General features: G+C 42.7%; 1 protein-coding gene across 3 annotated transcripts in view; it reads right to left on the reverse strand.

Annotated features, from left to right (window-relative positions):
• Window positions 1–22,480, reverse strand: part of LOC121549139 (serine/threonine-protein kinase MRCK beta-like) — a 184,721-nt gene that overhangs the window by 131,802 nt on the left and 30,439 nt on the right. For all 3 annotated transcript variants that reach the window (XM_045210288.1, XM_041861002.2, XM_045210289.1), the window contains exon 2: window positions 7,965–8,056. In XM_045210288.1, coding sequence (XP_045066223.1) covers window positions 7,965–8,056 — 92 coding nt within the window. The remainder of the gene's footprint in view (window positions 1–7,964; window positions 8,057–22,480) is intronic.

Here is a 22,480-nt window from a genome sequence, read left to right on the forward strand (position 1 = left end):
AGGGTTTTCTAATGATCAATTAGCCTTTTAAAATGATAAACTTGGATTAGCAAACACAACGTGCCATTGGAACACAGGACTGATGGTTGCTGATAATGGGCCTCCATACGTCTATGTAGATATTCCATTAAAAATCTGCCGTTTCCAGCTACAATAGCCATTTACAACATTAACAATGTCTACACTGTATTTCTGATCAATTTGATGTTATTTTAAAATGTAAAAAAATCTAAAACAAGGACATTTCTATGTGACCCCAAACTTTTGAACTGTAGTGCATAAATATACAGTGGGGAAAAAAAGTATTTAGTCAGCCACCAATTGTGCAAGTTCTCCCACTTAAAAAGATGAGAGGCGCCTGTAATTTTCATCATAGGTACACGTCAACTATGACAGACAAAATGAGAAAAAAAATCCAGAAAATCACATTGTAGGATTTTTAATGAATTTATTTGCAAATTATGGTGGAAAATAAGTATTTGGTCAATAACAAAAGTTTCTCAATACTTTGTTATATACCCTTTGTTGGCAATGACACAGGTCAAACGTTTTCTGTAAGTCTTCACAAGGTTTTCACACACTGTTGCTGGTATTTTGGCCCATTCCTCCATGCATATCTCCTCTAGAGCAGTGATGTTTTGGGGCTGTCGCTGGGCAACACAGACTTTCAACTCCCTCCAAAGATTTTCTATGGGGTTGAGATCTGGAGACTGGCTAGGCCACTCCAGGACCTTGAAATGCTTCTTACGAAGCCACTCCTTCGTTGCCCGGGCGGTGTGTTTGGGATCATTGTCATGCTGAAAGACCCAGCCACGTTTCATCTTCAATGCCCTTGCTGATGGAAGGAGGTTTTCACTCAAAATCTCACGATACTTGGCCCCATTCATTCTTTCCTTTACACGGATCAGTCGTCCTGGTCCCTTTGCAGAAAAACAGCCCCAAAGCATGATGTTTCCACCCCCATGCTTCACAGTAGGTATGGTGTTTTTTTGGATGCAACTCAGCATTCTTTGTCCTCCAAACACGACGAGTTGAGTTTTTACCAAAAAGTTCTATTTTGGTTTCATCTGACCATATGACATTCTCCCAATCCTCTTCTGGATCATCCAAATGCACTCTAGCAAACTTCAGACTGGCCTGGACATGTACTGGCTTAAGCAGGGGGACACGTCTGGCACTGCAGGATTTGAGTCCCTGGCGGCGTAGTGTGTTACTGATCGTAGGCTTTGTTACTTTGGTCCCAGCTCTCTGCAGGTCATTCACTAGGTCCCCCCGTGTGGTTCTGGGATTTTTGCTCACCGTTCTTGTGATCATTTTGACCCCACGGGGTGAGATCTTGCGTGGAGCCCCAGATCGAGGGAGCTTATCAGTGGTCTTGTATGTCTTCCATTTCCTAATAATTGCTCCCACAGTTGATTTCTTAAAACCAAGCTGCTTACCTATTGCAGATTCAGTCTTCCCAGCCTGGTGCAGGTCTACAATTTTGTTTCTGGTGTCCTTTGACAGCTCTTTGGTCTTGGCCATAGTGGAGTTTGGAGTGTGACTGAGGTTGTGGACAGGTGTCTTTTATACTGATAACAAGTTCAAACAGGTGCCATTAATACAGGTAACGAGTGGAGGACAGAGGAGCCTCTTAAAGAAGAAGTTACAGGTCTGTGAGAGCAAGAAATATTGATTGTTTGTAGGTGACCAAATACTTATTTTCTACCATCATTTGCAAATAAATTCATAAAAAATCCTACAATGTGATTTTCTGGATTTTTTTTTCTCATTTTGTCGTCATAGTTGACGTGTACCTATGATGAAAATTACAGGCCTCTCTCGTCTTTTTAAGTGGGAGAACTTGCACAATTGGTGGCTGACTAAATACTTTTTCCCCCCCACTGTATATAAACTACCAGTCAAAAGGTTGGACACACCTACTCATTCCAGGGTTTTTCTTTATTTTTACAATTTTCTACATTGTAGAATAATAGTGTGAAGACATCAAAACTATGAAATAACACGTATGGAATCATGTAGTAACCAGAAAAGTGTTAAACAAATCAAAATATATTATATATTTGAGATTCTTCAAATAGCCACCCTTTGCCTTTATGACAGCTTTGCACACTCTTGGGATTCTCTCAACCAGCTTCATGAGGTAGTCACCTGGAATCCATTTCAATTACCCCTTCTTAAAAGTTAATTTGTGGAAATTATTTCCTGCTTAATGTGTTTGAGCCAATCAGTTGTGTTGTGACAAGGTAGGGGGGTAAACAGAAGATAGCCCTATTTGGTAAAAGACGAAGTCCATACTATGGCAAGAAATGCTCAAATAAGCAAAGAAAAATTACAGTCCATCATTACTTTAAGACATGAAGGTCAGTCAATACGGAACATTTCAAGAACTTTCAACGTTTCTTCAAGTGCAGTCACAAAAAACATCAAGTGCTATGATGAAACTGGCTCTCATGAGGACCACCACAGGAATGGAAGACCCAGAGTTACCTCTGCTGCAGAGGATAAGTTCATTAGAGTTACCAGCCTCAGAACTTTCAGCCCAAATAAATACTTCACAGATTTCAAGTCACAGACACATATCAACATCAACTGTTCAGAGGGGACTGTGTGAAATCAGGCCTTCATGGTTGAATTGCTGCAAAGAAACCACTACTTAAGAACACCAATAAGAAGAAGAGACCTGCTTGGGCCAAGAAACACGAGCAATGGACATTAGACCGGTGGAAATTTGTCCTTTAGTCTGGAGTCCATATTGGAGATTTTTGGTTCCAACCGCCGTGTCTTTGTGAGATGCAGAGTAGGTGAACGGATGATCTCCGCATGTGTACTTCCCACCGTAAAGCATGGAGGAGGAGGTGTTATGGTGTGGGGGTGCTTTGCTGGTGACACTGTCTGTGATTTATTTAGAATTCAAGGCACACTTAACCAGCATGGATACCACAGCATTCTGCAGCGATACGCCATCCCATCTGGTTTGGGCTTAGTGGGACTATCATTTGTTTTTCAACAGGACAATGACCAAACACACCTCCAGGCTGTGTAAGGGCTAATTTACCAAGAAGGAGAGTGATGAGTGCTGCATCAGAGGACCTGGTCTCCACAATCCCCCGACCTCAACCCAATTGAGATTGTTTGGGATGAGTCGGATGGCAGAGTGAAGGAAAAGTAGCCAACAAGTGCTCAGCATATGTGGGAACTCCTTCAAGACTGTTGGAAAAGCATTCCAGGTGAAGCTGGTTGAGAGAACGCCAAGAGTGTGCAAATCTGTCATCAAGGCAAAGGGTGGCTATTTGAAGAATCTCAAATATAAAATATATTTTGATTTGTTTAACACTTACTACATGATTCCATATGAGTTATTTCATAGTTCTGATGTGTTCACTATTATTCTACAATGTAGAAAGTGTGAGTAGGTGTGTCCAAACTTTTGACTGGTACTGTACGTGGTAGTAGAGTAGTGGCCTGAGGGCACACACTTACTGTGTTTTGAAAAGAGTTATGAAATATAATATCATGTAATATTTTTAATTGTATAGTGCATTCGGAATGTATTCAGACCCCTTGAGTTTTTCCAAAAAAATGTACGTCACAGCCTCATTCTAAAATGAATTAAATAATGTTTCCCTCAATCGACACACAATACCCCATAATGACAAAGTGAAAACAGTTGTTTTTTTTTAAACTAAAAAGAAATACCTTATTTACATAAGTATTCAGACCCTTTGCTATGAGACTTGAAATTGAGCTCAGGTGCATCCTGTTTCCATTGATCATCCTTGAGATGTTTCTACAACTTGATTGGAGTCCACCTGTGATAAATTAAATTGAATGGACATGATTTGGAAAGGCACACACCTGTCTATATAAGGTCCCACAGTTGACAGTGCATGTCAGAGCAAAAACCATGAGGTCGAAGGAAACGTCCTTGGGCTCCGAGACAGAATTATGTCGAGGCACAGATCTGGGGAAGAGTACCAAAAAAAATTCTGCAGCATTGAAGGTCCCCAAGAACCCGATGGTCACTTTGACAGAGCTCCAGGGTTCCTCTGTGGAGATGGGAGAACCTTCCAGACGGACAACCGTCTCTGCAGCACTCCCAACAATCAGGCCTTCATGGTCGAGTGGCCAGACTGAAGTGGTGTGATGAAACCAATATTGAACTCTTTGACCTGAATGCCAAGCGTCACGTCTGGAGGAAACCTGGAACCATTCCTATGGTGAGGCATTGGTGGTGGCAGCATCATGCTGTGGGGATGTTTTTCAGTGGCAGGAACTGGGAGACTAGTCAGGATCGAGGGAAAGATAAACGGCGCAAAGGACAGAGAGATCTTTGTTGAAAATCTGCTCAGGACCTCAGACTGGGGTGAAGGTTCACCTTCCAACAGGACAACAACCCTAAGCAGTTTGGAACCACCAAGACTCTTCCTAGCGCTGGCCGCCCGCTCAAACTGAGCAATCGGGGGAGAAGGGCCTTGGTCAGGGAGATGACCAAGAACCCGATGGTCACTCAGAGAGCGCCAGAGTACCTCTGTGGAGATGGGAGAACCTTCCAGAAGGACAACCATCTCTCCAGCACTTCACCAATCAGGCCTTTATGGTAGTGGCCAGACGGAAGCCACTCCTCAGTAAAAGTCATGACAGCCCGCGTGGAATTTTCCAAAAGACACCTAAAGGACTCTGACCATGAGAAACAAGATTCTCTGGTCTGAAAGCCAAGCGTCACGTCCTGGAGGAAACCTGTACTTGAGTGGCCCAGCCAGAACCCGGACTTGAACCCGATTTAACATCTCTGGAGAGACCTGAACATAGATGTGCAGCGGCGCTCCCCATTCAACCTGACAGAGCTTGAGAGGATCTGCAGAGATTAAATGGGAGAAACTCCCCAAATACAGGTTCAACAAAGTACTGAGTAAAGGGTGGAATACTTATGTAAACGTGATATTTCCGGTTTTTATTTTTAATAAATGTGTGAGAAAAAATACTAAAAACCTGTTTTTGCCTTGGCAGCAGCTAATGGGGATCCTTAATAAATAGAAATACAAACGTGCTGGGAGTTGGAAAGGAGAAGCCCATATTTCCCAATAATAGGCCTAACTTAACACTCGTACTCCTGAGTGGCGCAGTGGTCTAAGGCACTGCATCGCAGTGCTAACTGTGCCACTAGAGATCCTGATTCGAATCCAGGCTCTGTCGCAGCCGGCCGCGACCGGGAGACTCATGGGCGGCGCACAATTGGCCCAGCGTCGTCCAGGGTAGGGGAGGGAATGGCCGGCAGGGATGTAGCTCAGTTGATAGAGCATGGGTTGTGGGTTCAATTCCCACGGGGGGCCAGTATAAAAAAAATAAAAAAAATATATATATATGTATTCACTAACTGTAAGTCGATCTGGATAAGAGCGTCTGCTAAATGACTAAAAATGTAAAATGTTAACACTGATAGGCTACAACCTCACAAAATACACGATATGAGTGGCTGAGGTACCTTTCTGGACCTTCTAAACTGTTGAGCATAGACCCAAACTGAACCAAATGCCTCCATAATCAGGCCTTGGCTGTATGCAGTTATTTCGGCATTAAACAAAACAGGACGTTTGAGCAGTTATTCAAACTTGCCTACATTGCAGTTTACAGCCTATAGACAATTGTGTACTTACTTGATAACAATACTTTTTCCCTCATTGCACTGTGTTGTTGTAGATTTATTTAATGGCCTAAAAACTTGGCCTAGGCGGGCCTAATGAATAGCGAAGCTTTGCGTGTCGGGGACCACAGAGTGCAGCTTGGAGGAACGCACAGATCTGCCATTTCATAATTTGTAAACTTATTTTTTCTGGCACTATGACAGGTACATATTTAGCCTATTATACCTAATATTTTGCTAATAAATGGTCTAATATCTGGCTAATATTTAGCTTCTTACTTCGGCTACACATGGCTATCCTCTCTTCCAACTGTTCCAGTGCACAATAGGCTACACAAACCTCTCTGCAATAGGCCATTACTCTCTCGTGAAATCCCAGGAAAAGCTATAGGACATTCATTTTGATAATTTTTTATACTAGGCCTAATAGCCTATTCGGGGAAAAGAAGGTTTGCTCTTGCTAATTGCCGAATGTAAAACGGGCCTACACAGCATAAGGCAAATTAACTGTCGGGGAAAGTTGAGGAGAGAAAGCGGGTTGGTGTGATCACTTTTGGCCGGTTATGATAACATTGTTGCACTGATGCATTACAAATAGTTGCACAAGACAGACCGAGAGATGAGCACAGTGCAAAAGAAGCCCCAAAGGAATTGACAACCATTAGAAAAATTGAAATCACTTGCAAAAAATGACATGTTGTTGAATTGCTACATTTAAACACAAGTTACTATATTATTTTTCCTTAGGCCTACATGTACATTGAAGTATTATTTGCAGTTGTCACTATGACAATGAACACAACCTGAAAGCACTGAATGGTCTTGTGTTACCACCTTATTAATAGGCCTACAGCATGCAGTAGGATGTGTTGATCAGTTGATTGACCGGTGTAGGACTGTAGAACGATAAACAATAAATGTTCCTCTAGTGTGGATGCTCACCAACGTTTTATAGTTATGTAGCCTATAGTATATCTTCATAGTTATCTTATCGTTATAGTTATTGTCTTGGTGGTTGGCCCTTAACTCTGACAACACAAATTATATCAAAACAGAACTACTATACTGAACAAAAATATAAAACGCAACATTCTCAACGATTTTACTGAGTTACAGTTCATATAAGGAAATCAGTCAATAGAAATAAATAAATTAGGCCCTAATCTTTGGATTTCACATGACTGGGCAGGGGCGCAACAATGGGTGGGCCTGGGAGGGCATAGGCCCACCCACTTGGGAGACTGGCCCACCCACTGGGGAGGAAGGCCCAGCCAATCAGAATGAGTTTTTCCCAACAAAAGGGATTTATTACAGACTGAAATACTCCTCAGTTTCATCAGCTGTCCGGGTGGGTGGTCTCAGATGATGCCGCAGGTGAAGAACCTGGATGTGCTGGGCTGGCGTGGTTACACGTGGTCTGCGCTTGTGAGGCCGGTTGGACGTACTGGAAAATTCTCTAAAACAGCATGGTAGAGAAATTAACATTCAATTCTCTGGCAACAGCTTTGGTGGACATTCCTGCAGTCAGCATGCCAATTGCACGGTCCCTCAAAACTTGGGAAATCTGTGGCATTGTGTTGCGTGACAAAACTGCACATTGTAGAGTGACCTTTTATTTTCCCCAGCACAAGGTCATGCTGTTTAATCAGCTTCTTGATATGCCACACCTGTCAGGTGAATGGATTATCTTGACAAAGGAGAAATGCTCACCATCAGGGATGTAAACAAATTTGTGCACAAAATTTGAACTTAATAAGCTTTTTGTGCATATGGAATATTCCTGGGATATTTTATTTCAGCTCATGAAACATGGAACCAACACTTTACATGTTGCGTTTATATTTTTGTTCAGTACAGTAGGTCTAGCTAACGTTAGCGAACTTGAATGAAATAAATATAAAATGACACTTACACTTGTTTACTTTACTTTTATGCTATATAAATTGACTCCTTTAATAATTGACTCCGGAAGTTTGCCACCGGCGCGCTGCAGTAGGGAGGTAAAGCCGAAGTCGAATCCATCACTTCCGTTGTTTGGCTGTGCCCATAGCAACGTAAAAAAAATGAGGTGGATAACACTGAAAATATTATCACTGAATACAATCGGCATGTTATATGGATCTACAAAATAGATAGCCATGGGACGGGGACTAGATAGCTCTGGGACATCTGAAAACATTTGACAAACTTTGGCATACCTCCTCTCTGACTTTCAGCAAATCATTTCCACTCAGGATAGTGACAGGTTAACCCATATATTTCATGCCAATAAAGCTTTATACTGAATTGAAGCATGACCGGTGGGTTCAGGCAGTCTTACCTCGCCAAATGCTCCCCTGCCAATCACCTTGAGCATCTCGAAATCTTCCCTGTGCAGACGCATCTCCTTCACGGTTGTGGTGAAAGGCTTCACTGCAAGAAACAAATGGCAAACAATCAACTTAAGGCCTACACCTATCTTACATTACACCATCACATAATGTCCCTGGTGTTTCATATGTTAGGTGAATCTGTTTTAGTCTAGCAGTTCGGCCACATGAGCCTTGCTAGGACATGCATGAAGCACAAGCAATAGGTCTGTGTCCCTCAAAGGTTCTCAACCATAGGATGAACCTGTGTGAATATCCACACTTATTGTTACACATTAATTTCAAAGACCATGATGTTTTACATTTGACCATTTGTCAACATTATCCAACGAATCGAAGGTGACAACTTATCTTTGTCTGTTATACTGATGTGTTACGTTCAAAATAGGATCAAGGAGGGTTTACCGCAATGTTAGCAACTGCATAGAAAATGTTACTTAGGCTTTCAATAGGGTTGGGCATTTGAAATAATTTTTCAAATAATCATGACATATTTTCGGATACCTGGATAGTCAAAATACATGTTTAAAACTGGCTTGCTGTGCAGCCTGCGCAACTTGGGAGCTCTGCTTGCAGCAGAGTGGGGGATGGGCGGGGGCCAGTCAGTTTGACACAGGAGGGAGAGAGCCATACAGTCTGCCGCAAGTTAAACAAACTTGTAGATCCCATGAGTTACCTTACTTTACTGACTTTTTCCCCATGGGGACATTTGTTCCAGTATCATGTACATGTATAAAGTGGCATTTAAATACAAAAACAAATTGACAATACAACTTTCATAACAGTTACATACCAATAAAAAGAGACTAGCCTGATGGCCTTACTGGGTTTGATAGGAACATTAGCCCAAGCTATTTAGGAGGGATATGACACCTGGCACAAATGATTGTCTAGTTCTGTTTTTCCTGCCGAGGGGTGTCCTATACCTGCACCCAGAGCAGAGTAGTTCAAAGTCTGGGTACAGGGGGTGGCTTGGATCTAAAATGATTTTTTGAGCCTTGTGTAGGGCCCTGACAAAGATCTCATCAAGGCCTGTCTGTTTGACTCCAAGTCCCTTGCTTACTGTGGTGATAATCCTTCTCAGCATATTTCTCTGGCTGACAGTGGCATTGCCAAACCAACAAACAATACAAAAAGTTAAAATACTCTCAATGAAAGATTTGTAAAACAGAGTCAGTATAGTACAGTCAACATTAAAAGATCCCAGCTTTTTGAGAAAGTACAGTCTCTGTTGACTATTTTTGTAGATCGGGTCTGTACATTTACTCCACTGAAGCTTATTGTCCAAGAGGACACCCAGATATTTGTATTCCTCTACAATCTCTATGTTCTGACCTTTGATAGATGTTGCAGAGGTAGGTGCTGTACACTTCCTGAAGTCTATGCACATCTCTTTGGTCTTGTTGGTATTGAGGACCAAGTGTGATTCGTCACACCACTCTACAAAGTCATTTAGGACCGGGCCATGGTGTTTTGCTGTACTTCCCGTCCTTGTCTACAACAACATCCAGATTAAAAATTTAATTCTGTAATTTTAATTCCATTTTGCATTGATTAGAGATCTCCGACACTGATAGCTACACCTGGAGCCCGACTGTAGCCTAGTGTCATTTTGAAAGCCTGACAATAACAACAAACGCGTGAAACTCGTGTTTAGGCTACGGTATGTATTTTTATGGGGTGCACATCATAAAAAATACATTCAAAAGTTTGTTTTATTGAATTTCAAATGTCATAGTATATCCTTGTGTGTAGCAATGTCATATAGATAATTATTTAATTTAGACAAAGTCTTTCCATTGTTAAAATAGACCTATATTCGAATAACCGTGCCCATCCCTAGCTCCCTAGTGCTGACACTATTTTGTTTAAATATGCCTTAACTATATCATAAACTATTTGGGAAAGGGCAGCCAAGTCTACTTGTGCATGCTTATTTGAAAAATAAACCTGTCTCCACAGTGATCAGGTCAAGACAGACAAACAAACCAGCAGTCGTGAGCCAGTATGGCCAACAGACCTCACAACACAGCCATAGACCGTGAGCACTGTATCCCATCCCTCCACCCCGTTTTACAAGGCTCTGCGGGAGGGCTGGCACGGACCCAAGCAGGGCCTGCGAGGAGCCGATCTGCAGCACTCCTCGCCATATGAGGACATGCAGACCGAGCCTGTGTAGAGCGCGTTTATATCACTCCCAAGCCTTTTCCTCTAAACAGAGGGACCAACTTTCCTCTCGGCTGTGTTCATTTAAACAGACAAGAGAGACGTATGTTCCCTCCAGTGGTGGAGGGGGGGGAGGGTCAGGCATCAGTTGCTCTCACTAGGCAGATCCTTCACAGAGCCTACTCACAGAATGACGGGTTTACGACTCGGCAATGGAGCTCACGAAAGGGTCGCGATACACGCATGACACTCACATGACGTGTGGAGTAATGGCTACCGCAAAATGTTAGAAACGTGCATGCTAAAAACTGTGGACCATTAGCACTTTTTTGAATTGCAATTTAAATTGAGTGCACCCTTTGCCTTCAGATACCTGTTAGGTTTTTTTTAAATCCCTGATGTGATTGGTCCCTACTGTTCAACTGAAGCCTCGCAGCACTCAAGACACATTGGGTGAGGTGGTGAGGATTTACTTAACCTCAACGATTACGTAAACCAGCATTATGAAATGAGCTCTCAGATTATAATCCCAATTTGATGCTCTGCATATGGATACCAAGAGAGTGACAGTGATAGGCCTACATAGGGGCCTTGGTAGAATAAGGAAAGCGACAACGAAAATGACTTACACACTAGTGTCTTCATTGAAGAGCCAACCTTGTTATTCCAGCAAAGCCCCTTCGAGACAAAGACCGGCCATTCATATTCTGTGTCAAAAGGGGGTTTCTGATAATTCTCTCCTAAATAACGTGGCATTTCTGTAATTCACACAAGCCCCATCTTGTCAATTGCAATAAACTCCCATCACTGGCAATCAGAATGATTACGTGCTGAAAGTGGAACACCAGCTACAGAAGCTTTGTATCAATGTACTTCTTACAGGACCCCTGTCCCACTGCTAATTTAGCACCCCATCTCTGCAAGTGGGGTTTATCATTAAATTACTTGCACTTTGTTGGCAAACATCACAATAGCGTGAATGGAATTGTAGAGAGCAGCTTATTGCTTTTTCATTCATAGCTCAAACTCTAATTAGGTATCGGCCTACACAAATTTATTCAGTACATAGAGTACTTTGACAATTCTAGCAGCCAGTGTCTTTGAAACATTTAGGTAGTTCGTAGTTATTTTGGCCATAGAATGTTGAGTATTCAGTTGGTGATCCTCGTTCTCTTGGCTCACATCTGCCAAATGTTATGCAGGAGGGTGCCTGCAGCTTTGACAGCTGCTTTAGGCTCCCATACAGATCCAGAGGGAATCCGCTTGGCACAGCACAGAGTGCCACTTGGAGAAGGGGTAGCACAGTGACAGAGGCATCAGCTGTTCACACTGATGGAAAGAAGAACCATTGTCTTTTAATTAAATAGATTACTGGTAGCCTTAAATGAATGCCATTCATGTCAACGCAATTACGATTTGTGGACGTGCAGTGCAAGATGTTAAAGAGGAAGCTTTAAATATAATTTAAGCCTGTACTTAAATCCCCTCACCTGAGATGTATTTGATCCATCTGCCTATATGAAACATTAGCCTAACTGTGTATGTTATCTTCAACAGGACACCTAAACTGAACAAGACTCAGAGGGGGTGGAGGTAATAAATGGCAGATGTTACAGGATGATATAGCCTCGAGGGATTGACGGCAAAAGTCAGTCAGTGCTGTCCAACACCGGAGCCATGACATAGGCTACCGGTGACAGAGCAGAAACGTGAGGACCATTTCCACATTACATGGTATAGATGCCATCTGGGACTGGCAGCCCTATTCAGAGTCCGACCCTGATGGATGTGCAGCACTACCCAAAGTCAACTCAATAATCTACAGCAGTAAATCTCTCCCCTGCTCCCCCGCAGTATGGGCCAGACTGTACACCCCCATTCATCATCATTACCAAAGCATGTTTTCTCAGATGGAAATACTTTCACACAATAAGCTAGGGTTGTGCGGTATCCAGTTTTCCATACCTTCAAACCGTGCCTGTGCTATTCTGGGATATATGGTGTTACTGGCAGTGCACACACAAGGGCTGGTATCCTTTTTTTTTTTACATAAAAAAAAAAAGCCCAAATAACGTCAGTTCCCAGAATGCTAACAAAATGCTGACAAGTACTAAAGAATTTGAGTGCTTCTCAAACTTAATATTTTATGCATTACCCACACTCTCGTCCTCACAAGAACGTACTCAAAAGAACGTCGTCGGAGAATGCACTCGGAGCATGATGGAGCACGGTAGTATGCATATATTGAGAAACACCCACTCTCACTGATAACTGAGCGGCTCGAGTGCCCTCGTTGCCATGGTAACCTCCCTCCCTTAAAAGGGGCAGCTGAAATGTTTTGTCTCATCTGTGCCATTTTGGTTTAAAGACTCAAGTCACAGAAAATTAAATGACATTGAACAATATACCACATCACTCCTTACTGCGGTCCCCCACCCATTCAGCAACAATGGTATTAATGCAGTTTTAGGTTCTCTGTTGTGTGCCTCTCCTCCATTTTCTCAGTTGTCAGTACATTGTCCCCTGTAGCTCAGTTGGTAGAGCATGGCGCTTGCAACGCCAGGGTTGTGGGTTTGTTTCCCATGGGGGGCCAGTATGAAAATGTATGCACTCACTAACTGTAAGTCGCTCTGGATAAGAGCGTCTGCTAAATGACTAAAATGTAAAATGCGACTTCATGTCCAACTCCCCATCAACGTGATAGCTCGTTGCAGTGATGTATGACAGCTTGTTCATAGATGTCGAACAATATGCCACGTATGGTGTTTGAGAGCTCGCGCTTTGTACTTGCAGAGCAACCATTGTACAACTTGTCTCCATCAGGGTCGTCACGGTTTTTCGACATGGCATCTTGTAGTCTTGGTTCTAGAAATGCCATTAGGGTATTGAAGCCGACATCCTCTACCATTGATAATGACTGCATATCAACTGCTCCGTCCCTTATCGCACTGCTTCCAGCAACGGGTTGAGTCTCACGGTGCCTCCCTTCGGCATTGCAACTGTACTGCCATTGCAGCTCAATTCCACCTCGCAAAGTTTGCATTTCATCAACTTCTCACTACAGTTCTCAATGTATTGCCATACAGGACTTCGCTGATGTGGCTCCCTGTCTCACTCTCTGCCATTTTTCCAACTTACACGATGACGTTTGGCGCGCTTTATATCAGTGGCAAATCTCCTCCTACTTACAGCATTATTGCGTTAGGTATTTGTTTCTTTTTATGATGATTTTGCCTTTATGATGATGATCAGGACCTGTTAGTGGTAGTTTTGTGATAACTGTACTGTGATTTAAATGTTGTAAAAAAGTTTTCGGTTAGGGATATTTTCTAAATGTTAACAATCACAAATTAGTTTAAACATCACACCCCTAATGCAAGTATCTCAAAATTTAGCAGCACGCACAAAACAAACAGTAGACAGCAGGGATGTTAATCCAGGAGGGGATTGTCTCTGCTGCTGTTGCCAGGGTGGAAAATTAACTTTTTTGGTCCACCAGCCACTGTGGGAGGTAGATGAAAAATAAAAATAAAAATGTACCATCAAAAATATTTAATTGCACAAAAAATCTCAAATAACAGATGAGCATGCTTTATAATGTTTCTAAAACAATAAATGTATTACCAGTAAGAAATAATGTGGTATACTGCTCAATTTCCATTTTGTGACCTGAGTCTTGAAAAAGTGCCTTTAGAAAGTATTCACACCCCTTGACTTTATCCACATTTTGTTGTGTTACAGCCTGAATTTAAAGTGGAGTTTGATTTTTTGTCACTGGCCTACACACAATGTCAAAGTGGAAATATGTTTTTAGAAATTTGTGACCGACTGCCTCGGTCTTATGTAGCAATGTTTTTTACATTGGATAAAAGCAGACACACATAACTACAAAATGGTATATCATATACTGCATTTAAGGGAACAATGGGAAAGTAATTCTGCTTCGAAAATTGATAAACTTGTAATCTCACTTTTGAGAAAATGGCCTTTGAATGTTTTGGTACCTAGTGAAGAGCTCTTCATTGTCTACACACATTCAGCCTCATTCACACCCTCTTAAGCTTTAACCCCACCCATATCGTTTCGCTCTCGGAGCGTTCAGAGCGCACACTTGACGCTCTGGCCGATGAGTAGGGTTGATCTGAGCGTTCTGACCTCACAACGGCAGTCAAGCACCCAAGCTAACTGGCTAACATTGGCTAGCTTGCTATTTACATTCAGACACAAAATTGGGATTTTGGTTGATTGTTTATCTCTGGATAACATGAAAACAGCCTAACCAGCTCTGCTGGCAACAATTTAATTACACTTTTTGCTGACTTTTACTGACACCGGCCATATTCAACGGGTGTTGTGCGTTCGTAAGTTCATCAGTTATTCTGCGCTCTGGCATACTCTGACTGAATTTAAGAATGCACCTGAAATGGTTACTTGCATTGTGGAGTCTTTTGTTAAGACATGTAGCTAGCTAACTAGGTAAACAATTAACCTAGCTAGGTAAACAATGTGTAAGATCATACATGTCACGTAATGTTAGCTAGCCAGCTAACGTTAGCTAGTAAAACAATGAACCATAGTGCCAACTCATGTCGTTACTTCCCTGCACGAATCTGCTGATAGCTAACCAACCAGGACCAATGTTAACTAGCTAACATTAGGCTCTAACTAGCCAAGCAAATGGCTCTGAGATACGAATAATAACATCATACACGTAACGTTAGCTAGCGAAATAGCCAGCTAACGTTAGCTAGCTAGCTAACAGTACAATTGAACTTCAAATGAAACCACTTTGTCAAAATCAGAAACATGTAATATCTGAAAATGTAGCAAGCTAGACTATCTACCCATATACATCATGCATGATGGACGCGTCTCCCTGTCAAGGATGCAATGGTTGCCCTTCGTTTGAAGATGTAATCCGGAGACAGGTGTTTTCTCCATCTCTTTAGCTATCATACTCTAATTCCACCTGATTTCAAAACTCGATCCACACTGCCCTTTCCCACCTGGACAAAAAGAACACCTATGTGAGAATGCTATTCATTGACTACAGCTCAGCGTTCAACACCGTAGTGCCCTAAAAGCTCATCACTAAGCTAAGGACCCACGGACTAAACACCTCCCTCTGCAACTGGATCCTGGACTTCCTGACAGGCCACCCCCAGGTGGTAAGAGTGGGTAACAACACATCCGCCATGCTGATCCTCAACACGGGGGCCCCTCAGGGGAGCGTGCTCAGTCCCCTCCTGTACTCCCTGTTCACCCACGACTGCATTGCCAAGCACGACTCCAACACCTTCATTCAAGTTTACGGTGGTAGGCCTGATCACAGACAACGATGAGACAGCCTATAGGGAGGAGGTCAGAGACCTGGCCGTGTGGTGCCAGGATAACAACCTCTCCCTCAACGTGACCAAGATAAAGGAGATGATTGTGGACTACAGGAAAAGGAGGACCAAGCACGCCCCCATTCTCATCGACGGGGCTGTAGTGGAGAAGGTTGAGAGCTTCAAGTTCCTTGGTGTTCACATCACCAACAATCATGGTCCAAACACACCAAGACATTCGTGAAGAGGGCACGACAAAGCCTACTCCCCCTCAGGAGAATAAAAAGATTTGGCATGGGTCCTCAGATCCTCAAAGTTATACAGCTGCACCATCGAGAGCATCCTGACTGGTTGCGTCACTGCCTGGTATGGCAACTGCTCGGCCTCCGACCGCAAGGCACTACAGAGGCCAGTACATCACTGGGGCCAAGCTTCATGCCATCCAGGCGGTGTCAGAGGAAGGCCCTAAAAATTGCCAGACTCCAGCCACCCTAGTCATGGACTGTTCTCTCTGCTACCACACTGCAAGCGGTACCAGAGTGCCAAGTGTAGGTCCAAAAGGCTTCTTAACAGCTTCTACCCCCAAGCCATAAGACTCCTGAACAGCTAATCAAATGGCTACCTGGACAATTAGCTAAATAAAGAAAAACCCTTGAATGAGTAGGTGTGTCCAAACTTTTGACTGGTAGTGTATATATAGACATATTTAACCCCGTATTTTTGTTCGCACAAAACTACCTCCATACATTTATATGGGTACCTTCAGACGAGTCCCGTGGGGCTTACGTAAAAAAAAATATTATGCTCGGGTGCGTCAATAGTCTCTTAAGGATTATTAAAAAGGTGCAATATGCAGAAATTGTTCCACCATTTCCTGGTTGCAAACATTCTAATAGTTTCAGTTTGTATCAAAAAAAGTATAGAGAATCATTGTACCATCTAATAGTGTTGCATGGTATACCAGTAACAGGGTACTTATGATACCAACATTTTAGAATACTGTAATACTGTTTCAAATGATATTACCAAATTTTTCAGCTCTACCGATCTAAAAAACCTGCTAGCGTCTATTATAAAATGCTTATAAAGTCAGTTTTGTTTATCAATTCAGTTGAATTTACGCAACAGCCACTAGTCTCGTGCGCAGGTCCAATAATATCCACTTCACTTTCATGCGCATCACGTGGCAGCTGTAATCAGATAGCCGCATCCCCTACCAGCCCTCACTCACCTGCTTCTCTCTATCCGCTCTTCATGGGTATCAGTTTTTAAATTCAGTTTTTAAAATATATATAATTTAGCCGTGATGGTGAGTGGAGATGCAGACCCTGATGAGTCTTCTGTTGTTAAATGTGTACATTTGTTGCATTGGAGCAGAGCGAGCAATGATGATGCATTGTATAATTTCATCACCTGATAACCAAGAGCACAGGCCAGTCTGAGTAGACTTTGCAAGATCACAGTCATGCAGCCTCAGTGCCAGAGAGGGAAAATGGAGCACCACCTCGCGACAGGCATGCTTGCAGCTTTACAGCAAAGTAAATGGCTCATCTCTAGCCTAAACAGTTAAAAAAATAAGACCCATATAACCGGAGATCAGTGGCAATCTGTCGTTCAGGGCAGGTGTGGTCAGAGCCTGTTATTTGGGCATTAATATGTGTCACATATCAGTTTGCAAACAATGTAAAAGAAAAAAAAAGAGAAAAAAATAAAAAATAAAAAATAAGAATTGAGTTAATAAAGCCGCATACAAACATGGGTCTCTTTTTTGCTTTCTTGAGTAAGGCAGCTCCAAAATGCAGGTGTTTCAGCCTAGCTCAGTGCTTTCTGTGGTGGTGGGGCAGCCAGTGGAAAATACAGAGTGTAGGGGTTGGTAATGTTCTCTAGTTGCGCAGTGATTCGCTCAGTGTTCTGTCACTCATGGGGACACTACGTCACCGCTAAATCTACGGGGGAGAGCTAGAAAATTCAAGCACCTTGGGTGCTGCCATAGAGTTACATTAGAAGTGCCCATCCAAGAAGTCTCAAGGTCATAGGCCACACATTAAATCACGACAAATCCCGTTATATCTACCGTAGCTTTGACTGGACTGATCACGTAATATGTAATATGCCATTTTGCAGACGCTTTTATCCAAAGCGACTTACAGTTATGTGTGCATACATTTTTACGTATGGGTGGTCCCGGGGATCGAACCCACTACCCTGGCGTTACAAGCGCCATGCTCTACCAATTGAGCTACAGAGGACCACGTCAACATCATACTTTCAAAATCTTAGCTAGCAAGCTAGACAAGCAGTCATCATCATGAATCAAGTCCACAATCTACTGGCAAATCCTTTTCAATCCTTGTCATATGAAGAGAAACTATAGATAAAACATATCAGTGATCATCAGCCATTGGACATAAACATTAAACAAGTTGGAAATCGCAAATTCAACAATGAGTGGTTTGGAACGAATTAGTGGCTATCTGCAAGTGTTGCAAAGCAATCACTAGCCTGCTATTCAGTGGAGTGGGTGTGTGGTCCAAGTCTGGGTTTGAGGGTCTCTTTTCCAAGCTTAAAAGGATTACCATTCATATGCAACAACATGGGCCAGAAAAGGTTGAATACATTGGCCATGCTGTCAATCCAGCATGATTTCTACCGCGTTCAAGATAACTGGGAACTCAGAGATAAAACTAGCTCTGACTGGGAAAATAAGTTTTGAACGGTCATCCATCCCGGAATTCCAAGTTGGGAACTCTGGCCTATTTCTAGAGCTCTGACCTGTAGATCACTGGCGTCCTTGGGCCTCTTTCTAGAGCTCCGACCTGAAGATCACCGGCATCATGATTCGACTTTTTCCCGAGTTCCCAGTTGTCTTGATAGCACCATAAATCCAGAGAATGCCAGACTGATGATAAAGTTTGCCCACAAGAAGGACCGCCGCCCCACCTTCCTGTTCAAGTGACCACAGCACAACGGTGAGTCCAAAAATGTATTGTATGCCGCTGCATAGATTATGTAATATGCCAGGGATATAAATTATGTATACTGTAGCTAAGAAAGTAATACTAAGTGTATGTTGTGTAGTAAGCTGTTAGTAGCCCATGTTCCTCACCCTAATAATTTGGTCCCTTTCCCCCTCATAACTTAGCCTACTGTTCTGACTTGGTGGTACACATGTAGCATATAGCCTGTTTTAAAGAAATGTAGTCATCGAATATTGTAAGAGCTTTCATTAACTGCTTATATGCCTCCTTTATTTATCCTATGGTTCTGACTAGGTGTACAGGGAGAATACTGTAAAAACGCCCCATGTTCTGAATTCTGTCGCTGTACATTTCAAAAGTGCTGAACAAATAGTTATATTGACTACTTCCGTCCTAGCTCGCTCATTAATGTCTTAATCCAAATGACGGATTGGCTCTTATCTGCTTGTCGTCCCTCTATGCCATAGTTTGTACATCTCAATTGTCATTAGAAACCAAATTTGTTTAAACAAGTCAGCCATATCAGCTATGTTTTTTTAAAGGCAGTAAATGAGGCTGAATGAACTGTTTCGCTGCCAGACAAGGCTCCGCTGATAGCCAGGTGTAGCAGTGGTAAGGATTCACTCCATGGTGCTGAAAAGAAAACTCTGCTGTTGGGACAGCTTTATGTAGGCCCTAACAGTTTGTGGGCACCGTTTGTCACCGTTATAGTGCAATTCTTATTTTTGTATTTAACCTTTATTTAACCAGGTAGGCCAGTTGAGAACAAGTTCTCATTTACAACTGCCAAGATAAAGCAAAGCAGTGCGATAAAAACAACAACAACACAGAGTTACATATGGGATAAACAAAACATACAGTCAAAAACACAATAGAAAATCTATATACAGTGTGTGCAAATGTAGTAAGTTATGGAGGTAAGGCAATACATAGGCCATAGTGCAAAATAATTACAATTTAGTATTAACACTGGAGTGATAGATGTGCAGAAGATGATGTGCAAATAGATATTCTGGGGTGCAAATGAGCAAAATAAATAACAATATGGGGATGAGGTAGTTGGGTGGGCTAATTACAGATGGGCTGTGTACAGGTGCAGTGATCGGTAAGCTGCTCTGACAACTGATGCTTAAAGTTAGTGAGGGAGATAAGAGTCTCCAGCTTCAGAGATTTTTGCAATTCGTTCCAGTCAATAGCAGCAGAGAACTGGAAGGAATGGCGGCCAAAGGAGGTGTTGGCTTTGGGGATGACCAGTGAGATATACCTGCTGGGGCGCATACTACGGGTGGGTGTTGCTATGGTGACCAATGAGCTAAAATAAGGCGGGGATTTGCCTAGCAGAGATTTATAGATGACCTGGAGCCAATGGGATTAGCGATGAATATGTAGTGAGGGCCAGCCAACGAGAGCATACAGGTCACAATGGTGGGTAGTATATGGGGCTTTGGTGACAAAACGGATGGCACTGTGATAGACTACATCCAATTTGCTGAGTAGAGTGTTGGAGGCTATTTTGAGCCTTGGCGTGACCCTGGACAACACCCTGTCGTTCTCCGCTAACATCAAGGCGGTGACCCGTTCCTGTAGGTTCATGCTCTACAACATTCGCAGAGTACGACCCTGCCTTACACAGGAAGCGGCACAAGGTCCTAATCCAGGCACTTATCATCTCCCGTCTGGATTACTGCAACTCGCTGTTGGCTGGGCTCCCTGCCTGTGCCATTAAACCCCTACAACTCATCCAGAACGCCGCAGCCCGTCTGGTGTTCAACCTTCCCAAGTTCTCTCACGTCACCCCGCTCCTCTGCACACTCCACTGGCTTCCAGTTGAAGCTCGCATCTGCTACAAGACCATGGTGCTTGCCTACAGAGCTGTGAGGGAAACGGCACCTCCGTACCTTCAGGCTCTGATCAGTCCCTACACCCAAACGAGGGCATTGCGTTCATCCATCTCTAGCCTGCTGGCCCCCCTACCTCTGCGGAAGCACAGTTCCCGCTCACCCCAGTCAAAACTGTTCGCTGCTCTGGCACTCCAATGGTGGAACAAGCTCCCTCACGACGCCAGGACAGCGGAGTCACTCACCACCTTCCGGAGACACTTGAAACCCCACCTCTTTAAGGAATACATGGGATAGGATAAAGTAATCCTTCTACCCCCCCCTTACCCCACCCGAAAGAAAAAATATATATATATTGTAAAGTGGTTGTCCCACTGGCTATCATAAGGTGAATGAACCAATTTGTAAGTCGCTCTGGATAAGAGCGTCTGCTAAATGACGAAAATGTAAATTATTCATAAATTATCGGCCTAATGTAAGCCTAAACTATATAAACAATTTACAGTTGAAGTCGGAAGTTTACATACACTTAGGTTGGCGTCATTAAAACTAATTTTTCAACCACTCCACAAATTTCTTGTTAACAAATTACATTTTTGGCAAGTTGGTTAGGACATCTACTTTGTGCATGACAAGTAATTTTTCCAACAATTATTTACAGACAGATTATTTCACTTATAATTCACTGTGTCACAATTCCAGTGGGTCAGAAGTTTACATACACTTAGTTGACTGTGCCTTTTAAACAGCTTGGAAAATTCCAGAAAATGATGTCATGGCTTTAGAAGCTTCTGATAGCCTAATTGACATAATTTGAGTCAATTGGAGGTGTACCTGTGGATGTATTTCAAGGCCTACCTTCAATCTCAGTGCCTCTTTGCTTGACATCATGGGAAAATCAAAAGAAATCAGCCAAGACCTCAGAAAAAAATGTGTAGACCTCAACAAGTCTGGTTCATCCTTGGGAGCAATTTCCAAATGCCTGAAGGTACCACGTTCATCTGTACAAACAATAGTATGCAAGTATAAACACCATGGGACCACGCAGCTGTCATACCGCTCAGGAAGGAGACGCGTTGTGTCTCCTAGAAATGAACGTACTTTGGTGCGAAAAGTGCAAATCAATCCCAGAACAACAGCAAAGGACCTTGTGAAGATGCTGAAGGAAACAAAACAAAAGTAACTATATCCACAGTAAAACGAGTCCTATATCGACATAACCTGAAAGGCTGCACAGCAAGGAAGAAGCCACTGCTCCAAAACCGCCATAAAAAAGCCAGACTACAGTTTGTAACTGCACATGGGAACAAAGATCGTACGTTTTGGAGAAATGTCCTCTGGTCTGATAAAACAAAAATAGAACTGTTTGCCCATAATGACCATCGTTATGTTTGGGTGGGAAAAGGGGGTGCCTTGCAAGCCGAAGGAAGGAAAATTATGTGGATATATTGAAGCAACATCTCAAGACATCAGTCAGGAAGTTAACGCTTGGTCGCAAATGGGTCTTCCAAATGGACAATGACCCCAAGCATACTTCCAAAGTTGTGGCAAAATGGCTTAAGGACTCAATCATATAGAACATTTGTGGGCAGAACTGAAAAAGCGTGTGCGAGCAAGGAGGCCTACAAACCTGACTCAGTTACACCAGCTCTGTCAGGAGGAATGGGCCAAAATTCACCCAACTTTTTATGGGAAGCTTGTGGAAGGCTAGATGAAACCCAAGTTAAACAATTTAAAGGCAATGCTACCAAATACTAATTGAGTGTATGTAAACTTCTGACCCACTGGGAATGTGATGAAAGAAATAAAAGCTGAAATAAAGAATTCTCTCTACAATTATTCACATTCTTAAAATAAAGTGGTGATCCTAACTGACCTAAGACAGGGAATTTTTACTAGGATTAAATGTCAGGTTGTGAATAACTGAGTTTAAATGTATTTGGCTAAGGTGTATGTAAACTTCCGTCTTCAACTGTATATTTATTTCTGGTGCTGCTTAAATTCTGTTCGGTGCCTAACGTTTTAAAAGTTGGGAGCAGTGTGTGTATGTGTGTTAGTGGGAGAGAGAGTGGTGTGTGTGTGTGTTTATGAAAGAGGGAGACGCAGTGTGTGTGAGGAAGGGAGGGAGAGTGTGTGTGTTAAATGTAGAGTAAAAAAT

This window comes from Coregonus clupeaformis, chromosome 33 (genome assembly GCF_020615455.1).
Source record: "Coregonus clupeaformis isolate EN_2021a chromosome 33, ASM2061545v1, whole genome shotgun sequence".
Classification (NCBI taxonomy): Eukaryota; Metazoa; Chordata; class Actinopteri; order Salmoniformes; family Salmonidae; genus Coregonus; species Coregonus clupeaformis.